A 22445-nucleotide genomic window follows, 5' to 3' on the forward strand; every position below is an offset into this window, starting at 1 on the left:
GGAGGGAAAAATGAGGAGAGAAAAGAGAATGAGATCACGCGGAGGATAGAGAGGCCGGAGAGGGAATACACAGACTCAGGAGAAAGTGTTCCCAGGTCTTAAGGATTTCACACAGGTAGCAGTGATGTCCTAACTCATCCTTGTTATAGGTCAAAGTGACACACACACAAAACGTTTGATTTCCACATGAAGAATGCTGTTGGATGGATCACTGCCTGTAATGAATTTCTTTGAGAAAGGGGAGAAAATAAACTGTAGACACAGAAGTGGCCTTGAGATAATGCTCTTTCTTGCTCAACATTATTTTGCCAAGAAATCCTCCTAGGTCCCTAGGGATGACTGCAGGGCACTTTCAAGGAAATAGGGGAGCAGAGGTCACTTCCTAAGCCACATCCAGTAACCTGAGCATGCTCTTTTCAATATTTCAGCCAGATCCAATGGGATGAGCCCCTCACAGTTCACCTCCCTGGGAAAGGCTTGACAGCAGCGTCTCTGAGAAAAGCTGTTGTGCCTTTGTACCCTATCCTGGAATGTTCTGAGCACCCAGAATAAGGCTACAGGTGCTTATCACAGTTTGAAGGGTAGCCCTGGCTGTCCTGGAACTCACTATGTAGACCAGGATGGCCTTGAACTCACAGAGATTCACCTGCCTTTGCCACCTCAGAGCTGGGATTAAAGGTGTGCAGCGCCATGTCTGGCTTGCTGTAATATTCTTAATAGCCTTAATATTTGAGGATCTAGGAAGATGCCGTGTGCTTTTTTACTGGTCATCTCTATTGTAGCAATACTTGTGAAACTTGAGAGTATCCCCCTGCCAAAAGACACCCCACTGCCATCCAGGTGGCATTCCCAATGATCAATAACTGATTCGTTTTTTTTTTTTTTTTTAAATATGTACCCATACAAGAACTTGGGAACAAGTCTCTCAGACTGGAGAGACTTTCTAAGGCAGTGGCTCTCAACCTGCGGGTCATGACCCCTTCAAGGTCAGATGGTCCATTCGAAGGGGTTGCATATCAGATATCCGGCATATCAGATATTTGCACTACAACTCCTAACAGCAGCAAAATTATGGTTATGAAGAAGCAACGATAATAACTGTATGGTTGGGGGTCACCACAGCATGAGGAACTTTGTTAGAGGGCTGCGGTATTAGTCAAGTTGAGAAGCGCTGTTCTAAAGAAAAGGAAAAACAAATGGTTCAATCTCCTTACAATAAATGGCAGCATATCAGAAGTACACTGATACTATTGCTCCATCTCTTAAGAGTTGGCAGAGAGGCCATGGCGCCCAGTACTGGAGGGGCAGGTCCACATACACACTGCTAACAGAAACCCCCTTGAGTCAGAGGCAGAGGACAATGGGTCACTCTATTCAAAGCCTCCCCCACACCCCCTGATGCCACCATTTCCCTAACTTGATCCTGCAGCTGTATTTATCCATGGGCAAAATGACACGCTACCAAAGTTCTTCAGCACTGCACTGTGTTGTGACAAAACTGACGGCCTTAGAGGACTGCTTGAACAAATCATGGCATATCATCTATTTTAAAACCACCGCCCCCAAAACAGGGGAAGTATAGATGCCTAGAGAAAACTGTTACCTCAAACAAGGCCAAGCCTGGGTAAAACATGCAGTACTTTATTATGTATAAAGGGGTAGAGAGACAGCCCTATCTGTTTAGATATCAAAAATTCTTGAATAATGTCTAAATTACCAAAGATGAGCCACTATTGTAAGGAGGTGGACGTAAGGTGGGCAGACAGAACTGTGAGGGTCTACATGATTTCAAACATTATTTTGAGTTATGCCAAATATTACTTATTCAAAATTTAAATCAACTTCTTTTGAAAACTTTGACACTTGAGTCTGGTATTCAGAGTTTTATCCTTGGCTCACACCTTCCGTGATCTGTGGCCCTTCCTCGTATCTTCAGAGAGACAGAAAAGCATCGCAGGAGCAGGGCTAGAAGGCAGATATCACATCAGGCTCATACCCAGCTCCTGCGGCTATGTGTAGTGCTGTTCTTTCAGCATCCCTGGAGGCTTCTCTTCCCTCCTCATTCCAGGCTGCATTTCTGAATGACTGCAGGCCATGTGAGGAGATATGAGGGAGAGGGAGAGGGGGAGAAACAAAGATGGCAGACGTGGAGGCTGGTGGAAGTGCTCATCCTGGTGCATCCCAGACTCCAATGGAGGCCTAGGAGAGGTTGCAGCTCATGTACCAGGAAACTATACGGTATGGTGCTGTAGGAAATCCTACACCAAATAGCCCTTAAGTTACCTGCCCACTGGGGCATGGCCTCTAATACTATTTATGCCGATGTAAAGTGTGCATCTGGCCTCTTTTCCGGTTGCGGGATTCGGTTTCTGTTCTCTGTTCCAGCAGAGGATATTGATTTGTGAGTCTACCTGTTGGGGAGGCTGACCAATCCCTTGTCTGAGGGGCGTGGCCGCTCCAGGGCAAAAAATACCTTTAAAAGAACCAGGTTTTGGTAAGCCCCTCCCTTTTTGTTTCCCTGTTCTTCGCTGGAACCTTGGCTCTGTAAGCTTACCCCACTTCCTTCCTGTATTAAAGCTGATTAATTCGGACAAGGCTATTTTTGGTTATTTTCAATTGCAGCCTGACCGCCACGCTTCATCTACCCCTAAATAAATAACCCTCTATTTTTCTCAATTCTGAGCTAGTGAGGGATGTCTTTTAAGCATCCTTCTTTGGTATGGAACTGGGTTAGCAGCTAAGGTGAGTGGGTACAATATGGAGCAATGGAAGAGCATGTGGGTTGCTGGCCGTAAACATATAGAACACACTGGGGAGTAGGTGACTGTAGGCTGTGGAGAAATCACATAGTCAGAGAAACTCCTTGGGGAAGATAAGAAACCCTTGAGCTTGAGCCCCTGAGGATAGAGTTTCCATCAGGCCCTGTTCTTCCCTGTAAAGTACCGAACACAGCACAGAGCCAAAGAGAAAGGAACTGTGTAAGCTCTAGCTGCCTAGAGAGGAGGCCCCACCCAGCTCATCCCCTTCCATGGGACTGCCTAGCCAAGTCACTTACCTCCTCAGAGTCTCAATGTCTCCTTCTTGGGTATTAAGCCTTCCAGATATTCTGCCTGATTTAATCTTCATAGCCATCCCTAAGTGGATGAGTTCTGAATAGACCCATTTTCTAGATGAGGAAATGGAGTCTCAAAGGGATCCCTGGTCATGGAGCCAGGAAGTGGTAGAGCTCAAGTTACCAATCCACACGTCCCTGAGTCAAGGTCCGTGTTTGTAGGCACACCGTAGAAAATTCACTTTATACTACACAACTCACAGTTAGGTCGAGTCCATAAATACTTGCCATTCTTCAAGATAATTTCTAGCATGGACTTAGGTGGAATTAACTTACATTTCCCTCAGTCTTAAGCAAAGCTATCAGATTCCTTGAGACAAACTGCAGACATGAGGTATCTCCTGTACAAACACAGTGTGCCTTTGGCAAGTCTGCTCCCATGTAAGGGTCAAGCATATAAGCAAGCCGAGCATCATATCTGTGAGCCCCAGAGGCTGCACAGGCATTTACCTTTGTATTGTGCATGAGACATGCTGGGTTTTTAAAGCAGTACAGTAAGACATGTCATCATGGACTGGCTACAAAAATTACTCAAGTGATAAATTCCACTTATCCATAGAATAAATGTTATTATGGGTTGGGTTTAAAAATTGTTCAAGTAGGGGCTGGAGAGATGGCTCAGTGGTTAAGAGTACTGGCTGCTCTTCCAGAGGTCCTGAGTTCAATTCCCAGCAATCACATGATGGCTCACAACCATCCCTAATGAGATCTGGTGCCCTCTTCTGGCGTGCGGGCATACATGGAGGCAGAATGTTATATACATAATAAATATATAAATAAATCTTTAAAAAAAATTGTTCAAGTAATGTCCATGGAATAAATGTCACCATGGACTGGGTACAACGATTGTCCAAGTGATGTCCATGGGAGGAATGTTATCACAGACCGGGTATAAAATTGTTCAAGTGATATCCATGGGAGAAATATTACCATAGACTAGGTATAACGATTGTTCAAATGATGTCCATGGTAGAAATGTTACCATAGACTGGGTATAAAATTGTTCAAGTGATGTCCATGGGAGAAATGTCATCATGGACAGGGTATAACAGCTGTTCATGTGATGTCCATGGCCCCCTCTCTTAAGGTAAGATCTTTGAATTGAAAGCTGTAAAGAGAGGTTTCTGGTCCCATATTTTAAAAAGCTCTGTTTGATTATCCTGGGAATATAACTGAAATTTCATCTCAGTGGCCTGATCTATGATAACTAGCAGAGACAAGCCATTCCATGTGAAAGGTTAGATGTAAATTTTATAAATTCATTGACTGAAAATACAAATGTACTATGTACAACATAAGTTGATTAACTACCCTACTTAACAACTTAGCATTAAAAGATTATTAATATCAAACAGTCTATGTAAGATAAGCAATACAAATATCAAGAAGTTCAAGTGCAGATATGAAGAGTACATTTACAACTTCCAATTGCTTCTTATAAAACTCTTTAGGTTAGTAATTTTCGAAGTATTAAGCATTCATGCACAATTGCTTTTTTATGGAAAAGCATGTTATATCCACATTTGTTCATTTTCTGTCTTTCCTAGTTTTAACTCTTTATTTATAAATTAAGACATTTTCCACTTAAAAAGATTATGCTTTTTTTTAAAAAAACAAAGCTCTAATCATGCATTATGCTCTTTTGAAAGAAAAAACCAAAGCTGTAAACATGCAACATCTTAATTTTTTTAAAAGAAAATGGATGCAACATACATATAGACACGCAAACACAGTGCACCCACCGTATGACCAACAGGAACAGAAAACACAGCCCAGGCCACAGAAAAAGCAAAGCAAGCACACACCGGAGCTACCGCAAGGGACAGCAGGGACCTGGAGGTTCAGCTGGGCTTTACAGATCTTACTGGGTGGGGTGGAACAGGCGAGTATCAGCAGTTTCTGTCTAGAAGACTTTCACCCCCATAGCAACAAAACAGAAGTTCCGCAAGCCAGTCCCAGCCATTGAGACTCCCCATTAAGCTGGGCCGCCCTCACCTGCTCCCCTTCTCTCCTCTCTCCCCAGAAGAAGGCACTTCACGGGAACGTCTGGGAAAGCCCTTGGACTTTATTTTGTTACACCCTCTAAATGGATAAAAAACAAAAGAGAACATGTGTAGAAGAAGACAGTAGTTGAATTGGCCACCCAGAGTTCCGCACAAATGCCCTCCCTCCACTCACACAGCGGACACCCACCTATCATGTACAACACTGTCAAAAGGGGGCACTCATGCAAAAATGGCTATGGTGTTAGGGAAGTCTCTGATGCAACACAGGTAGGTTTGTTCTTCAAAGTGATGACTTACATATTAGAAGGTGGCTTTATCTGGATACAGACAATGGCCAGGGACTCACCACCTCTGCTGTCCCGAAAGCAGACAGCTCAGAAGAACTTCCACAACTTGCTGGGTCTCTACTGCCCAGTGTGGCCTGCCTTCCACCACCAATTTCTCTGCACTAGACAGATGCAGGGTTTCGTCTTTTTCCCATGTGTCCCCGTCACTTTTACACAGAACGTACCTCAGCGGACAGCGCCAGTACTTGGCAAGAGTCTCTTAAACTTTTAAAAACCTCAGCACCGGATGCTAGGTTGGCTATGTTCAGAATGCATTTTCTGACCCATGCAAACACTTGCAGGTGGCTGATTGGATGGGAGTGGCTCCAGCCACCTGGGCTAAAGGATGTAACATTGAAATGACTCTAAGTTCCGTCCATAGAACAAGGAAGCTAAACCCCAATACGTAACCTTCTCTTCTGTGGGAGCCCTGCTGACTCACACACAGAAATGTAAAGTCAGGGTCACTGCTCCACGTCTCAGGTCTCAGATGGTTCTCGGCAGCCACTCCCTTCTAGGAATGAACACCTTTGACTTTTTAGTGTTGGTGTTTTTCTTCTCCCTTTCCCAAAGACTTTAATAAGTTATTTTGGTCATCACTAGACTGGCTATTAGGTCGAAGTGTTTGTCATGGGAGCCAGCCTTTACAGAAAGCAGAACTTGGGAACAAGGTTAAGAGGGGGAGGAAGTGCACAGTTCAGAACTTCCTGTCTCCCTCTGTTGAAACTACTCTGTCACTACAATGCCTGTCCTCCACACATCAGGAGTCAGCTGTGTGGCTGCGAACACTAATCTGAAGAAACCACGAGTGTGTTGGAATGTTTTTACAAATTTTCATAAAAACTTGAAGTCTGCAGCTTCCTAAAATATTTAGACTTTTTTTTTCAACCCTTAGCCCCGCTCTGAATTCTGCCAGCTTTACTCTTTCAGGAATGTTGGAGCAGAGCCGGCTATCTCTCCGCAGTTTTTCCTCACACACCATCACAGGCTCTCGAGACTCCCACCCAGAAGCTGACAACACTTCGGGGAGAAGCAAACGCCAGTAACTAATATCCCCCAACAACCAAGGGGTAACCCGAGCAAGCGCAAGGGTTTAAACGTGGAAGGGAAGGGCAGTGGATTCTGAGAGATTGGAAGAAAATGGCTCACCCAGCCTAGAACAAGCACCTAAGGCTCAGTTCTCCCGAAAGTGAGCTCTGTTTAAATCTGTACCAGCCAGCACAGCCTGTGCTATCTCTGAAGTATCAAGGACCATGTTTAAATGGCCACCTTTAGCTGTGCTTCCCTCCTGCTTTTGTCTAATGACTGTGTTTTAGCCTATTCCGAGAGAGTTCCAACTGGCATCTCAGGGCCAACTCGACAGCAGGGGGTCGGTTACTATAACAACTGACAGCTCTCATGAATTCTGAAAGGCCCCTGAGTAGCCATTTGGGAAACAGTTATTGAGCAAAAAGTTGCCTGGGATCGGAGGCATTAGCTGCCACGTGACTCAGCTTTCCCTGAACAGTTGGGGGGGAAAGGAAAAAAAAAAGAAAAAAAAAGAAAAAAGAAAAAACAAACAAACAAAAAAACCAAAGGTGCTCACTTCCTGGAACACCTGGGGACCTCAAAATGTTCCCATCTCCATCCCTCTCAGATTCTCACGACATGCCAGTTTAACACTACTGAGTTATCATAATGCCAACCCTCCAAGGCAAGCCTTATTTTGGCACCATGAAATGTGTCTTAGCTCTCCCCACAGGTTTGACACATTTTCAGGCTCTGGAGAGCTGAATGGTAAGAATTATTCTTCATGGTTCAAAATCGTAAAATACAGTTAGATCAAGAAGTTATAGATAGAGATGAATTACGCCAGCAGTAGTTAATTTTTAGAGAAAAAAAATCAAAAACACACAAACACCAATGAACGGTCTGTTTGCCGAAAAGATAAAGGTGATTGCATAGAGCCATCAAAAATGACTGAAGCTCTGATTTTCTACCTTTTGATTATTTTCTTCGAACAAGAGGATGCTGAGCAGGCCAGGACGGAATCCATTGTTTTGTGCATGCAGAACCACCCAGAAAAGGCCAAAAAAGTGCCTTTGCTTGACACGAGGGACGTGCCATTTGAGGGACAAACCTATGGCCACACTGACTGCACTAGGACCTAGGGCATCTACAAGGCTGCCTCTGTCTGAGCAATTACCCTCAGCTTTTTCTACATCGTCGCAGCTCAAGTATTCTCTCCCAGAAGTCCTTGGCTCTCAAGCTGTTCCACTGGACCCTAGTCACGGTCAAGTTTCTTAAAGAACTCACCGGTCCCCAAAATGCATCCAGGAATCAGGCAGGAAGAGAAGGGACAGCAGACCATGACAAGGGAGCCGCAGGGTTCGCTCTGTCCAGCTTGGTGCCACCACAAAAAAGGTGACAATGCTGTAGCTGGTTTTTCTGTGAGACAGCCTGCTGGGGAGTGAGCTGATAGCCTGAGTGAGCTGGTACTTTCAAATAGCACAAAAGAGTTAAAAAAAAAAAAAAAACGGGCCAGTTGATTCGGTCACTGGTTTGTGGTAAGAGTTCTTAAATTATTCATTTCCTCTACTAAGCTGTGAATTTCTCTTCAAAGCTGGAATTCTGATCCTGGAGGAGTCCCCAGTGAATGTATCAACACGCGGAGGAGTAAATGTGCCCCAACTACACAGGTCTTAGTTGAGCAACACAGAATCCTGGCTATGAGAAGCTAACACTGTGAGGTGACTGATCCTGGTCAGTCTTCCTTTCCTTTCCTTTCCTTTCCTTTCCTTTCCTTTCCTTTCCTTTCCTTTCCTTTCCTTTCCTTTCCTTTCCTTTTTCCTTTCCTTTTTCCTTTCCTTTTTCCTTTCCTTTCCTTTCCTTTCCTTTCCTTTCCTTTCCTTTCCTTTCCGGAAACTGTTTCCTCTCGTGGAGTGAGGATAATCTCCTGCCTGATGCCCTGGCTACTGCACAGACTCTGTAGAATCAGAAGTGTCATGCACGTAGGGAATGGCAGGGCCCACTTGCTGTCCCAGGTTCTCAGGGGGCTGCAGTAGGGGACTTGTTCATCCGAGGCCAAGTCAGGCAACTTCCTATGAGTCTACTGAAAAGATCTTTAAAATGTGTTTGGGCTCAGTGGGCAGAGCACTTAACTAGCATGCACAAGGTCATGGGTTCAATCCCCAGCACCTCACAGCGAAAGAGACGTAACATGTACCTTCTTTCATTCAACTATTACTGGTAGCTTCTACTAGCAGTTTTGTATTTGGTACCCCTTCAGCCACCTACTTAGAAAAAGCAAATTCTTAGTAGACCCCCCTCCCTTATGACTCTGCCAGGAGAGCAGGCAACCCCCTCATCTAAAGCCACCTCGAATGGCTGAGAAGTGCTGGCTGCCGGAGAAGCAGGTGCAGAGTGTGCCTGCTCACAGACCCTCTGCCCGCCATGGTCACTACCGTGTAACTGCAGGAAAGACCCACTTTCCAGAGAAGTGCACGTGACTGGCCATGCTGCGAGCACATGTGCCATGTTCTCATGTGCCCACACTCTCTGGCCATGTGTCTCTGCCTGCCTGAGCCTCCGCTGCGCCCGTACAAATCCCCTACACAGCTGTCACGTGGATTCTTTCGCATCCTCTCTACTCTGTCTCCCACGGAACATCCAGAAGACAAATGCTGCAATGGCAACAAAACTCACTCGTGTTCGTGAACGGCATTCTTAACGAGGAGGCCGTCAACCTGTACAAAGGTCTAAAGATGGAACTCAAAACAAAACACCTTTTTCTACCTGCAGATACGACTCACTGACATGAGCGGACTTTGCCACAAAGTTTACAAATGACTTGGTCATATGATCTCGGTCACATGGTCAAGAGGGAACGTGAATTTACCAGATTAGAGAAGGCTTCTCAGTAGCCAACTTTAGTTCTGCTAGGGATCGGAGGCCACAGTTTCCGCTTACAAAGCTCATGCCCTACGGTCCCAGAATCCATGACGTTAGCTGAGCCTATCTGAAGTAAAGCTGCTTTGTGGTTCTGCAAAGTCCCTTTCTAAGCTAGAATCACCGTCAGTAAGATACTAAACTAATCACTGCATTCATCAGCTGGGACTAAGCCAAAGTAGGCGATATTATTCAACATCAAATTCTCAAACTCACAGAGATGTAACTGAATGCGAACATCATTACTGTGTCCCCAGAACACCTGAAAATGTAACTGTTTCTCAAAAACTTCATCCACCTAATTTATTATGGCAGATTCAGAACCCAAGGTGATTCTCCTAGCTAAGCCTTCAGGCCAGGTGGTCATTACTGTGCAAACCTCACACAGTAGTAGCTAAACGGTTCCTGTGCCCACAGCGTCTGTCTGACCTGCAGACATGAAAACAAGCTACGTAAGGAATAACTGAAAGCAAGTTACGTAAGGCATAAATTGTTCCTATCATGCATGCTAGGCCCTGATCTTGGGCAACAGAATCTAACAGTTAAGATGATGGCCTATGGGGTTCAGATAGATGGATAAGTGGGCAAGAACACTTGCTGGGCCTGTTTCCTATCCCAGCACCCATGAATAAAGCTATAGCCTTGGCTCTAGACCCCACCCGTGCTAATTTAGGGCAGAGTAGGAGGACCACCAGGGCTTGCTTGACACACGACCAGCTGTAGGCTCAGAGAGTGGTCCTGTCTCTGATCATAAAAACAAGCATCAGGTAGCCTCCTCTGGTCTCTGCATGAATACCCGCCCCCCACATGCAGCACATACAATGGTGGGTTACGAAGGCAGATTGGCTGGGTTCAGACCCAGGATCCACACGCTAAAGATCTATATCATGACTTGGCCAGAGACAATAAAACAAAACAAAATGAAAAGTCAACTTAAAAAAAAAATTCTGCGCTACTCAGGCCTTAAGGAACACAAAAGAAACTTACAAACAAAACCTGCCTTCAAGACAATCATAATTCTTGGTGTTTACTGATGCCTGGCTCCAGGCAGCTCATCTGCACCACAGCACGGATGCTCAACAAGTGGCCCGAACCAGTGCACCTGGAGCCTCCCCTAGCAACCACCTCAAATTATGCAAATCAAAAAGGTACTATCTGAAAGGTCCCGCTGCTGAGCAGCAGCAGCTGTGTTGTTCACGTATTTTCAGGACACTAACGCCACATAATTCTCGCAGTGGGCTTCCTTGCTGTCGATTCAAAGCCTGCGCTGTTGCCATCTAGAGTAGGAAGGGCCAAAATGGCACATTTTCCTTTTCCAGCATCTTCAAGAACTCTTGATTTTATTTTACTATTTTTTAAAGTTGTTCTGACTCATTTGCAAAAGCTCTGAGCCACTGAAACAGATTGTGAGATCTGTAATATTTCTCATGCGCACAACTGGGTGCCATTCACTGAAGGAGCCGAGCATTAACTCGGGTGATTTCCTTTCTATGTCCTGGTCTGTCACCCTGTCCTTTGTCCCAACCACTCTGCATGCATGTCTCTCTACCTTCATTGTACTTTCTGGACTGCTACAGATTTGGGGTTTTCCTTTTCTGCAAGAGCAAACTGTAGCATCCTATTTGCAACGACTCTGCTACAAGTATCACAAAGTATATTTTCCTTTGCAGATCTCTATCACCAGCCATGTTTGATCCTCAACAGTCCCCCGTGGCTCCTCAGTAGTCTTGGGGGAAACTCTATCCCAGATCTCTTTAAAGTCTGTGCCCGTTATTTTTGTTTGTTTGAGCAAATCTGAAGTAATGAGGTTATCCCTTTTGGAGACACATGTTGGTATGACGGAGTCAATGGATCTGATTACTCAAAGACACGTATGGTGGTAGTATTTCATAAATACAGGTTCCCCCCCCCCCTCCCCGGCTAAGTTGATTCTCATTTCTCATGCAGGAATTGCAGAAAGTTGGGGCATCAGGGAGGAGAGCCTGACCCTGATCAACTTCACGTGGGTGACAAGTAAACCTGCCTCTCTTTGGTAGGCTACCAGCTGCTGCTGCTGCTGCTAATAAGGCTCTGAGAATCCAACCAGCCCTGAGCAGGCAAGGATGCTCCCAGGCTGCACAGCTCTTTCCAGAGGGTGGGGGTGGGGGGCGCAGGGACTTGCCTTTACTCTGTTTCTACTCCATGACACCCCCGTCTGGAATTGCCTTTAGGCCCATGAGGAGCATCACCGGAACCAATTTTATTAACTTTATAGTCACCCTTTCATTTTGGCTCAAAGGAGTTCTGCTCAGTTGGTTAACCTACATTCATACCATACTTAGCTCTAAATTGATGACTGAGCTATTTCTAGGCTACTGTGCATAAGGAGATCATTCCAAAGAATAAACTCTAAAAGGAGATTCCTAACTTTTTTTTTTCAAATACTGTCTTATGCCATGATGAGATTACTGGAAACTATGCACAGTTAATTATTGAAACAAAAGATACTTATTTCCATCTATAGATTTCATTTTATCACTTCCAAACACTTTTAGGTATACAAGGACCCCAAATTATGTTTCTATTTTTCCTTAAAGTCAGATCTGGTATAATACCATGGCACGTGTGTACTTGGTCCCCATCTGCTACATGGGGCAGACATTTCTCATAGCCTATAGGGCCTGCCTATGTGCACCCAGGGGCATGTTTCTTTTTTCTTTTTTCTTTTGTTTTTCGAGACAGGGTTTCCCTGTAGTTTCTAGAGCCTGTCCTGGAACTAGCTCTTGTAGACCAGGCTGACCTTGAACTCAGAGATCCACCTGCCTCTGCCTCTGGAGTGCTGGGACTAAAGGCGTGTGCCACCACCGCCTGGCAGGGGCATGTTTCTTAACGACTTGACAGGTAAGGAAACTGACATTGGAAGATGAATCTTCATTGAAAGTGGTACTTCTTACTGACCTCTCTCTAGTATGTCCCAAGGCTCCCATTATGGTCAGTCCTCTGAGTTCCAAGCCCCAAATAGCTTTTATACTGTGCTCTCTCTCTCTCTCTCTCTCTCTCTCTCTCTCTCTCTCTCTCTCTCTCTTTCTCTCTCTCACACACACACACACACACACACACACACAGAGAGAGAGAGAGAGAGAGAGAGAGAGAGAGAGAGAGAGAGAGAGAGAGAATGAATGTGCCCGGAACCAAATTTCATCCTTTGGGAAGGACAGTAACCTTTGCTAAGAATACATGCACACTGTCCGCAGGGGTCTGGCTTCAAATCCAGGCTTTGACCTGTGCTCCTACTTTAGCTATATAGCTGTACAGTTACTGCCTTTCTCGGGTGCTGCCTCCTCTGCCTGCAGCCGCCCCCGCCCCCCGCAGTGTGTTGTGGTCATTCTTCACATGGCAGTACCTCCAGTGCCTCTGCTGTCCCTGCACTCTGCTCCCATGACACTCAGTCAGTGCATTTGCTTGCTGGAGGTCATTCTTTCTCTCCAGGCCCATTGCTCTTCAGCTTCCTCCTCTGGCTCCTAGCCATTCAGCTGACAGCTTCCTGGGGAGCTTCTCCTGGACCTGACTTTCCTCCCGGGCTGCGCTGAAGCCCAAGGCACACTTAGCCTTCTAGGACATTCTCCATACTTCAGTATGTTACACACCCAACTCTAATAAATGCTGAGGGCCACAGGGCTTTGTGACTGAATCACCAAGCCCACCACAATGCATGATAATGCATGGTACCAACTCCATAAGCATTGTATAAACAGCAGCAAGTGGCATACAAAAGACCATGTCCATGCAATGACAGAGATGGCTTTATAATTGCATAAATAACAGAATACTTAGCTGAACCTTCTAAACCAGCAGCATTTCTAAGCCTGGGCAGTCCCCTGAGAAACTACATCCAGCCAGCTTTCACCTCATATTTTTGAGGATAATGGTGGTAAGGCTAATTCTGGATTCCAGAGCTAAACCCAAGCACAATGGGCACAGTCCATCCTTCTTCAGTCACCAGAAGACTCTGCAGGTGGCCAGATGATCAAAGTAAGACATGAGACACACCATTTGGGGGCCTCAAGGGAACTGTGAGATGACAAAGTCCCTTTCTGTTGGGATGAAAGAATGGAAGTCTAGCATAGGTCAGAGGGCTCCCATGAAGAAAAAAAACCACGCCGGCCAGCCACATCCTTATTCTCTCTTCCAAGATGGGTCACACCTGATGCCCCTGGAACTTTCAGGGAAATGAATCAATACTAGTCCCCCCCCCACCCCCCCGCCTGCCTTGGGCTTAAGGGAATTTGATTTGCCCGTCAATTTACAACCAAAAGGTGCTCTGATGATACTGGCCTTTGCCTGGCTCACAGCAGCTAGTCAACAAACTTCAGCTCCCTTTCTCCCCCCAGGTCAGAGAAAGGAAAGGACCTCCCACCTACCACACCGATCTGTATAAACCTCAGGAGATGCTACCTTCCAAGGGTTTGGCACAGTGCCTGGCACTCACAGTGGACCTAAGGAACATTACTACACTCTTCAACTGTACAACAGGAAACAGAGAAAATCCAGAGACCCTGGGATTCATTGTTACGCTTTTTCATGTACGGTTAAGTTGCGGCGTCACCAGTGCCAGGCAACCATACTCAAGCTAGAACCCTGACTATAAAATACTGGTCCTAGGGTTTGGCTGCTGCCACCATGGGCTGACGCTGCGGGCGCACAACTTGCCACCTGAGGACGTGATTCTGGAGGTCGAGCCTCGCCGCTCTGCCTACGTCAAGTCCCTTTGTCAGTCACCTCAGTCATCCTGCCTCCATGCCTGAGGAGGCAGAGATGCACGGCTACCCAAGCTTCAAAGCCACACCACCACAGGGACACGACACGAGTCTCTGTCGTGCTTGCCAGTTCTCTATGGGAGCTGCCTTGTGCTGCTCCTTTCTTCATATTAACCACAGGGAAAAAGCTGGGCAGGAAAAGGGCCTTTGTCCCTTCTAGGCTGTTCTCATGCTTTGCCAATGGACCTATCTTAGCATGAATTCAATTTTATTTTTCTTGCTGTCGGGATTTTTTTTTCTTTTTATAGCCATTTTTGTGCACTTTAAGCTAGGGGGAAGTAATATTTTGGCATGAACTATTAATCTATTTTCCATTTGGACTAACCGAATTTTTCAGAAATATAAACAGTTGTCGTTTCAATCTTTTGGGAAAGTAAGCCAAAGACAGTAGATGACCTAGAGCAGCCCATCCTATAGACCAAGCCCTTTTGGAGTCCATGCGCACAGGAGACGCACTTTTTAGTTGCCGGATTATTTGTGCCTGTCCTGCTGCTCTGCTTCCAGCCCCTCTCAGTCTCCATGATCTGTGAGAATACAGTCTGGGATAATCTAGCTGTTTTGATTTTCCTTCCCAGGACTTGTCTGGTACAAGAGCCCTCCTGCCCCCTTCCTATGTAGCGCAGGCTGCCACAAAATTGCTACTCAGTACAAGCCGACCCCGAAGTTGCAATCCTCCTGCCTCTGCCTTCAAAATCAAAATGCTAGAATTACAGGTGTGCCCCATCCTACACGGCTCCACCAGACACTGCTGCTCCTGCCTTTCTCCTGGTTTTTCAAGACAGGGTTTTCCTGGGTAGTCCTGGCTATCCTGGAACTCACTCTATAGTCTGGCCTCGAACTCAGAACTTCACCCGCCTTGGCCTCCTGATGCTTCTTCATGGCAGGACTGGCGGGCACGGTCAGCTGAGTGGCAGCTGTAGAGCTTTCCCAGCAGATCTCACCCTGCAGGCCACGACCCCTTTGGAGAACACACATCAGATTTCCTGCATACTGGATATTTACATCACGATTCGTAACAGTAGCAAAATTACGGTTATGAAGTAGCAATGAAATAATGTTTTGGTTGGGGGATCACTGCAACACGGGGTGCTGTATTAAAGGGTGGCAGTGTTAGGAAGGTTGAGAACCACTGTGCCATGTTCCCATGTGGGGAGTTATTGTCACATACCTGGGGAAGCCTGAGGTAAGTATCCTGTCCTGCTCAGTTGAGAACAAACTGAGGGCTGACAGCTAATACATATACCCTCACTTTCTGCTGAGCCTTTCCTCCAAGCACACGAGTAGTGATGGATGCTCACATCACACTGTCCCTGGCACGCCTTTCCCGGCCACTGAATGCTCTTCCTCACTGTCTCTGCTTAATCCAGCAGCAAGTAGTTCAAAAGTTAGACCACACACTCTTTCCTAGATATCCCCACTCGCATTAGTGTCCAGGCAAGGCAGTGGTGGTGCACACCTTTAATCCCAGCACTCACAAGGCAGAGGCGGGGGATCTCTGAGTCTGAGTGCAGCCTGGTTTACAGAGTGAGTTCCAGGAAAGCCAGGGCTACACAGAGAAACCTTGTATAAAAAAAAAAAAAAAAAAAAAAAAAAAAAAAAAAACCCAGGATGAAAAAACGTTCAAAGTCTAAAAGGCTGTTTAGACCCAACCCTTCCTGCCCTGGCCTGCCTCTGACATTCTCCAGTACTCCAATGCGACAGTCATACCCACTTACTGGTTATTTCTGTAACACGTGGGTGGCTTTTCCGCTTGCTGCCACCTATGCTAGAAAGGGCATTGGTTGGGCTAAGATGGAGCCCATCATTTAGGTCTCTGTTCAGATGACTGCCCCAATCAGGATGGTCACTCGGAGCATTCAGAATGCTCAGCTCTAGGTCCCATGACCTGGCCTCTTCCCAGATGTAGTTTTCTCCAGCTCACACATGGAACTTTCTGAGGAATATCTTAGAGGTGGCCTTCTTGCCTGTCTCCACCACAGCAGAAGGCCACAGTGTTGAGCCACTGATTCTCACTGCTGCTTTAAGGCCACAAGGGTTGAACCACTGATTCTTGACATTGCTTTAAGTTCACAAAGGTTAAGCCACTGATACCTGCTATGGCTTTAAGGCCACGAGGGCTGAGCCACTGATTCTCACTGCTGTTTTAAGGCCACGAGGGCTGAGCCACTGATTCTCACTGCTGTTTTAAGGCCACGAGGGCTGAGCCACTGATTCTTACTATTGCTTTAAGGCCCCCAAGGGTTGAACCACTGATTCTCACTGCTATTTTAAGGCCACGAGGGCTGAGCCACTGATTCTTGCTATTGCTTTAAGTCCAGAAAGGTTAAGCCACTGATGCTCGCTATTGCTTTAAGGCCACGAGGGCTGAGCCACTGATTGACGCTGTTGCTTTGTCTCAACAAGATGCTGTGACTCAAACATAAGAGAACCAATGGGAAGAAGATGAGGAGAAATTGAGCTATACCTGGGGCCACGGGCTCTTTTGCTCCCTTCCTGGTTGCCATGAGCAACAAGGCCAGACTCAGTTTTGGGAAGGAAGGATTATTTGGGCTCTCAGTTTGAGCGTCATCTTTCACTGCAGGGAAGATGTGGTAGCAGGGCCACAAGCGACTTCCTCTCCACCAAGGTAGATAAGGGAATTTGAGCACTCTGCCAGCTTTCTCCTCTCCCTCCCTGTGTTCAGGCTGGATGCCAGCCCCTCGGGTAGTGCTGCCCACTTTCAGGGTGGATCTTTCCTAAGCATTTAATACAACCAAGTGGGTGATCAAAATGAACCATTACGCTGGTGCACTAGTTTGCTTTTGATGGCTGTGAAGAACACCATGACCAAAAGCAGCGTGGTGGGTGGGAGGGTCTGCTTGGTTTACGGATCTCTACTGGAGGCATCAATGAGGGAAATGAGGGCAGGAACTAAGCTGAGCAAAGGCGGGAACCAGGAAGGACAGCTGAGCACCGGCTTACCCACCCTGTCTTTTTTTTTTCAGCTATTCCTCAGAATTCTATAGCCTGGTCCGTCTGCCCAGAGATGGCACAGTGGGGCTAGGCCTGTCTACATCAATCAGCAATAAAAAAAATGTCCCCCCCGCTCCCAACACACCAACAGGCCAGTCTAAGGGAGGCAATGCCTCACCTGAGGCTCCTTCTTCCCAGGTGACTTGCCTAGCTTGGGTCAAGTTGAGAAAAACTAAGGAGCATACTGCTAAACCCTGTCACCGGTGATGAAGGCCGCCTGGCCCACCATCTACTTTAGCTGACTTGTTCCACTGAAGTAGCTGAGACTCTAGCTGGAAACTCTGAAAAGGCTCCAAGCTGGCTCCTTGGGGGACACAGTGAGAGCAGTGACAATGGAAGGCTGGCCACAAGCCGACATGCTTACCTTCTGCATACCTAGTGCCACATGACAGAGTAACTGCTTGCCATCACCCAATTTCCTTCTCACCAAAAGGTTATGAAATACTTTAAAGACAAAAGCTACTTAATGTACTGTGAGAAAACACTGCAAGGTGAAGGCAGGGTCTGAGAGAGGCCGGAAGCCTATGGAACCTGCCCACCCCTTTTCTAGGTGTGGACAACTAAAATTCAAAACAGAAAAGGGTCCTACACCCAGTGGGGAGCAGAGCTGGAGTGTGAGTAGAGATCTCCCGGGTTCTCCGATGGAGTTTACCACAAATGCTTGGACCTCGGACGCAGTGCTGGCCTGTACCATTGCCCAGAGACCAAAATAAAAAGTGTCTCCAGCGCTCTTAAGACAGAAGCCCCGTGTTTAACTCCCCAGGGGTCAATACCTGGCAGCCCCCTGCTCACTCACCTCCAGTACCTCAATACCTGGCCAGCCCCCCTGCTCACTCACCTCCAGTACACAAGCACAGCGATGAGAAGGACCAGGCACACGAAGGTCAAGGCTGAGACCACGATCAGGGGGATGATCCACTCCATCCTCCCCGGAGAGGGGCGGCTTATCATTCCGGAGGTGTTCTTCTCAGCTGTGAGAGAAATAAGCCAGTCAGGGGACAGATGTGACAGGCCAGCAGGCAAGGCATGATGCTGAGCTCTGCTCCAGGGATGGCTGAGCCCTCGCCACTCTGAGCCACCGCAGGGCAAGAAGGGCAGATGGCTGTTCTAACCCACTCTTCTGCAGGTGGTACTCTTTAGTGGCCGGTAGAATAGATAGATCTGCTTGCGAGATTAAAGGGGATGTGTAAGGAGAGCTCTGTAGAAGACAGACTTCAGCTTCACTCCAAGGACGCTCTCCACCCAGAAGGAACTTTGGGTGCACTCAGAAATAGCACTTGGGGCCCAGAAAGGAAGACAAAAGAGGATAAGGAACTGGCCTGCCCCAGATCACAGCACACACACTCCTGCCTCTAAACTACGTGCCAAACCTGCAACCAGGGTTGTTCTCCCTGACCACCCAATAGTTCTTACCCGGCAGCTCTTTCTTCCGGCATCTGTTATCTCCAGAAGCCTTAGGACAGCCGAGTCTCTCATGAACTATGGGGCAGATGCCTGGGAAGGGCTAGGGATGCGAATGAGACAGAGATACAGCCCAAAGCAGCCCAGACATACAGAGGCAGCCAGCGACAGGACTAACACTGACCTCTGAGGGAAGACCCAACACTCCAGGGCTGCTCAACAGCTATCTTAGGAACAGCAAGGATCCCACCTGCTTGGCAAAAAAAAGAGGCCAGGACACTGCCAGCCCAGAAGTATCCCTTGGCAACATGAACTAAATGCAGGGCTAATCAAGCTGTGTTTGCAGGGAGGGGAGATGGGTCAAGCAAACAAGAGAAAATAGGCCTTGGGAGCAGATATTTAAAGAGGCAAGACTCCTGGCCTCGAGGTGTGCTCCTGTGTGATCCAACGCATTTTGCTGCATTTCCTCTGTCTTTAGTTTTAGGCTCCTGAAGCAGGGTCTGCCCAGGTGCGCCCCAGCTCACTGAAGAAAGGACAGATAGGCAGCAACCCCGACTGATTCAAACCTCTGGAAGCCTCTCAGTGTTATGGAATGCCTTCTGGATCCACCACTTCCCTGAAAACACACTTCCAGAGGGCAGGGTGGCAATGCAGTAGCTCACCCACGAGCAGCCTTTGCCGGGAGGACCAGTTAGGAGGTCGACCTTTGAAGAACTGATCACAGTGCAGCTAACATAGTGCCGGGGGAAGGAAGTACAAGGGCTCAGGCCAGTTCTCACACTGTCCCAGAGGAGCAAGGTTCAGAGCAAGAACTATAGGGTGAAGTTAGCCAGGCAAGTGTGCTCAGAACACAGGCCATATGATTAGGGGAGCGTAAGTATGGGGGGGGGGGCGAGGACGGAAAAGTAGAAGTCAATCAACCGGGGTCTCAGAGGCTGAGTGAAGGTCACAAACTTTAGTCCTCACAGTACAAGGCAGACCTTCTCACCTTCCCGCTCCACACACTGCCTTAAGTGTAAAGCAGCGACCGCAGAGGAGCCAGGGGTGCAAATGAGAATAATTTGGCAGGGTTCCAACAGAGGTCAGTTCAGCCAGACAATTATCTGGCTGCTGGTGGGGGCATCTCAAAGACCCAGAGGTCCTGCTAATGGGCTGGCAGCAGAGGCCACATGACCCATCAGCTCTGCCTTTACTCTGGGAAGCCTTCAGGAACTGGGGGTGCTCAGAGCCTTTTGTGGATTCTTGCCTGTGGTCCCCCAGTAATCAGTTCTCCACGATCACTGGCGTTGCCGCCATTCTAAACCTGTAAGACCACTCTAGAATTTTCTTGGCTTTGGCGGCGGGGGGACAACACAGGAGTAGCGGTGGTTGTGAGGATGGGTGGCACCCTAGCTGTCTCTGAAACTGAGTGTGGATCTATGTTGGTGTTTCTGCCCACCCCTTCCTCAGCCTTCACAAGATGACCCAGGTTTGTACCCAGTCTTCACAGAGGCCCAAGGCCACACAGGGTGGTGATGAGGGGCTCCCAATGTCTGACAGGGTAAGTTCTCGAATTCACAGCCAGCTTTGGTAGAGCTGGGCTGAGCCACTTCTTCCTAGTATTGCGTGGTGCTGTGTGACACTGTCCCCTAAGGCAGTGTCTGTCATACAGGAGACCTCAGCCGGCAGACACTTGCATCGCGACACCGCTTGATTTCAATCCTTGCCTGTGGCTGGGCTTTCTTTAAACACCTAACATGGGGCTGGACTAGATTTCAAAATGGGAGGCGAGACAGCCTCGCTGCCAACTTCACGGCACTGTCTTTTCTTGTCCATCAAGGGCCTGGAAGGGGATGCCATTTCCTGTGAAAATCCCACAATCTGTTCCTCTCCTGAACCCTGGGTTCCTGCCCAGAGAGTATAGGGGGAGTGCCCAACCAGCCAGCCCTGCTGAACTGTACACATGTCTACCTGACTGAGACCCACATTTCAAGTGGGAAGATCTGCCTTTTATCTGGATCATTTGAGGTGGAAAGATCCACCTTAAATCTGGGACACACCTTCTGGTGGCAGCCTATATAAAGAACCCGGAGGAGGGAAGCGCTTGCTCTCTGCCTGTTTGTCCTCTCCCTAACGGGCAAGTTCATCCCTTAACTGGCATTAGAGGCTACTCCTTCAGGACCCCAGTATACATTGAAGACCAGCTAAGACATTCAGCCTTGTGGACTTTCCGTAAGGAGACAGCCACGGTGGGATAATTCGTAACATAACCTGTAAGCCACTCTAATAGATCCAGCTTTTACATACATAGATTTGTCCTTTCAGTCCTGTGTCTACATAGAACTTTGACTAATACAGAGACACTCATTCAGAAGATATGTGTAGAATGCCCAGAAGTGTTCCCACGCCAGGCAAATGTAGAGACAGTCTACCGTCTCCATCTGTGAGTAACCCTGGACAAGTTAGCTACTGTTAATAATTTACTCTTGTTAAGTTCTCTATGACTCAGTTTCCCCCTCTGTAAAAGGGGGTAATAATACTGGCCCCTGCGTTGTGGAGTAAGAACACACAGAACGTTTAGAATGCTGCCTGGTATTTCTCCTAGCTACCATTGGCTGTTGTGTCTGTCCCCATCACTGCATCCCTCCTAACACCACTGGGACCATCACTCCTACCATCTGCACTATGAGCATCCCCACAACAGTCCCGTCACTGAGTCTTCCTCAGCAACAGCCCAGCTCCTAAGGGAATGGGAACGAACATTCCCTGAGTGGTTGCTGAATCTGACTCCTCCCTGAGTGTGTGGTCACAGGGCACTTCAGAAGTACACGGCTCGAACAGTCTGCCTATCACAAGTCACCGGTCAAATACTGGAGCCTCAAGGCTGGCCTTGAGGGGAGACCAACTTTCTACTGTGAAAGACAGTTGTCCAGGTGTTGACTCGGTCTGTGACTCTAGCGGAAGAATGAGTTGCTAGGAGCTCCCAAGAACACACAGCATCCCACACAGGCTGTTACTTGGTCCCCCAAACCTTCTGCGTGCCTCACAAGGAATCACAGTCTGTTCAGGCCCCTAGTGGCTGCCTGAGGACACACACAGTGCATGTCTATCTATGCCGTGTTTTTTCCTGTACATAAAGTTTATGATGAAGTCTAACTCACGGAGTAGAGTAAGGTATGAATAACAGTAAAATAGGACAATTAGAACACACTGGGATGACAGCTTTTTCTTATTTTTAAAACATTTTCTCATCTCTCAGTTTTCAAAATGCAAACCATGACAATGGGCAGTGTCAATCTGCTAACTAAGCAACTAGTGCACGTGTTAGGTGTGAATACAGCCGGGACGCAGAGAGGATTCACTCTCCAGGCAGCGCGGAGTTAAGGCAGTGTGACATTTTTTCGAGATTCTCATAACCGCAGGGCATGGTAGTGCCTGCCCGTTCCTTCCAGCATGTGGGAGGCAGAGGCAAACAGTGCTCTGTGATTTTAAGGGCAGCCTGGTCTGCCTATCTGTAATTGTTAAACTCTAGAATTCCCTTTCATCTTGTCTGGACGATAGCTGACTGGTGGTAACGAACTTAAACTGCAGAAAGGAAGCCTTGAAGACCTTTGTATACACTTTTGGTTCAACCGAGGCAGTATGTCTGACTGCAAGCTCCTAGGCCTCCGATAGGGTGGAGCTGGCTACAAGCTGACAGGTTTGTGTGTGGCTTTGAGTAAAATGACTGGCAGCCTCAGAGCCGGTCCCTTCCTCTATCAGAGGAAAGCAGGTGGTAACAGGGATCGCACAGATTACCTAGGTAAAGCTGACTCTAAATTATGTCTGGCTAATTTGCTAGTCAAATGCAAATGAAACCCTGGGGCTCCTTGTTCAAAACTCATTG

At 47.4% G+C, this 22445-nt stretch overlaps 1 protein-coding gene across 2 annotated transcripts in view; it reads right to left on the minus strand.

Moving 5' to 3' along the window:
• Window positions 1–22445, minus strand: part of Ptprg (protein tyrosine phosphatase receptor type G) — a 660978-nt gene that overhangs the window by 54666 nt on the left and 583867 nt on the right. Inside the window, exons 13-14 of one of the 2 annotated variants that reach the window (XM_038349432.2) lie at window positions 18018–18150; window positions 5108–5194 (exon numbers count right to left, since the gene is read on the minus strand). In XM_038349432.2, coding sequence (XP_038205360.1) covers window positions 5108–5194; window positions 18018–18150 — 220 coding nt within the window. The remainder of the gene's footprint in view (window positions 1–5107; window positions 5195–18017; window positions 18151–22445) is intronic. The other variant, XM_038349433.2, reaches the window with a different exon arrangement.

This window comes from Arvicola amphibius, chromosome 12, assembly GCF_903992535.2.
Source record: "Arvicola amphibius chromosome 12, mArvAmp1.2, whole genome shotgun sequence".
NCBI lineage: Eukaryota > Metazoa > Chordata > Mammalia > Rodentia > Cricetidae > Arvicola > Arvicola amphibius.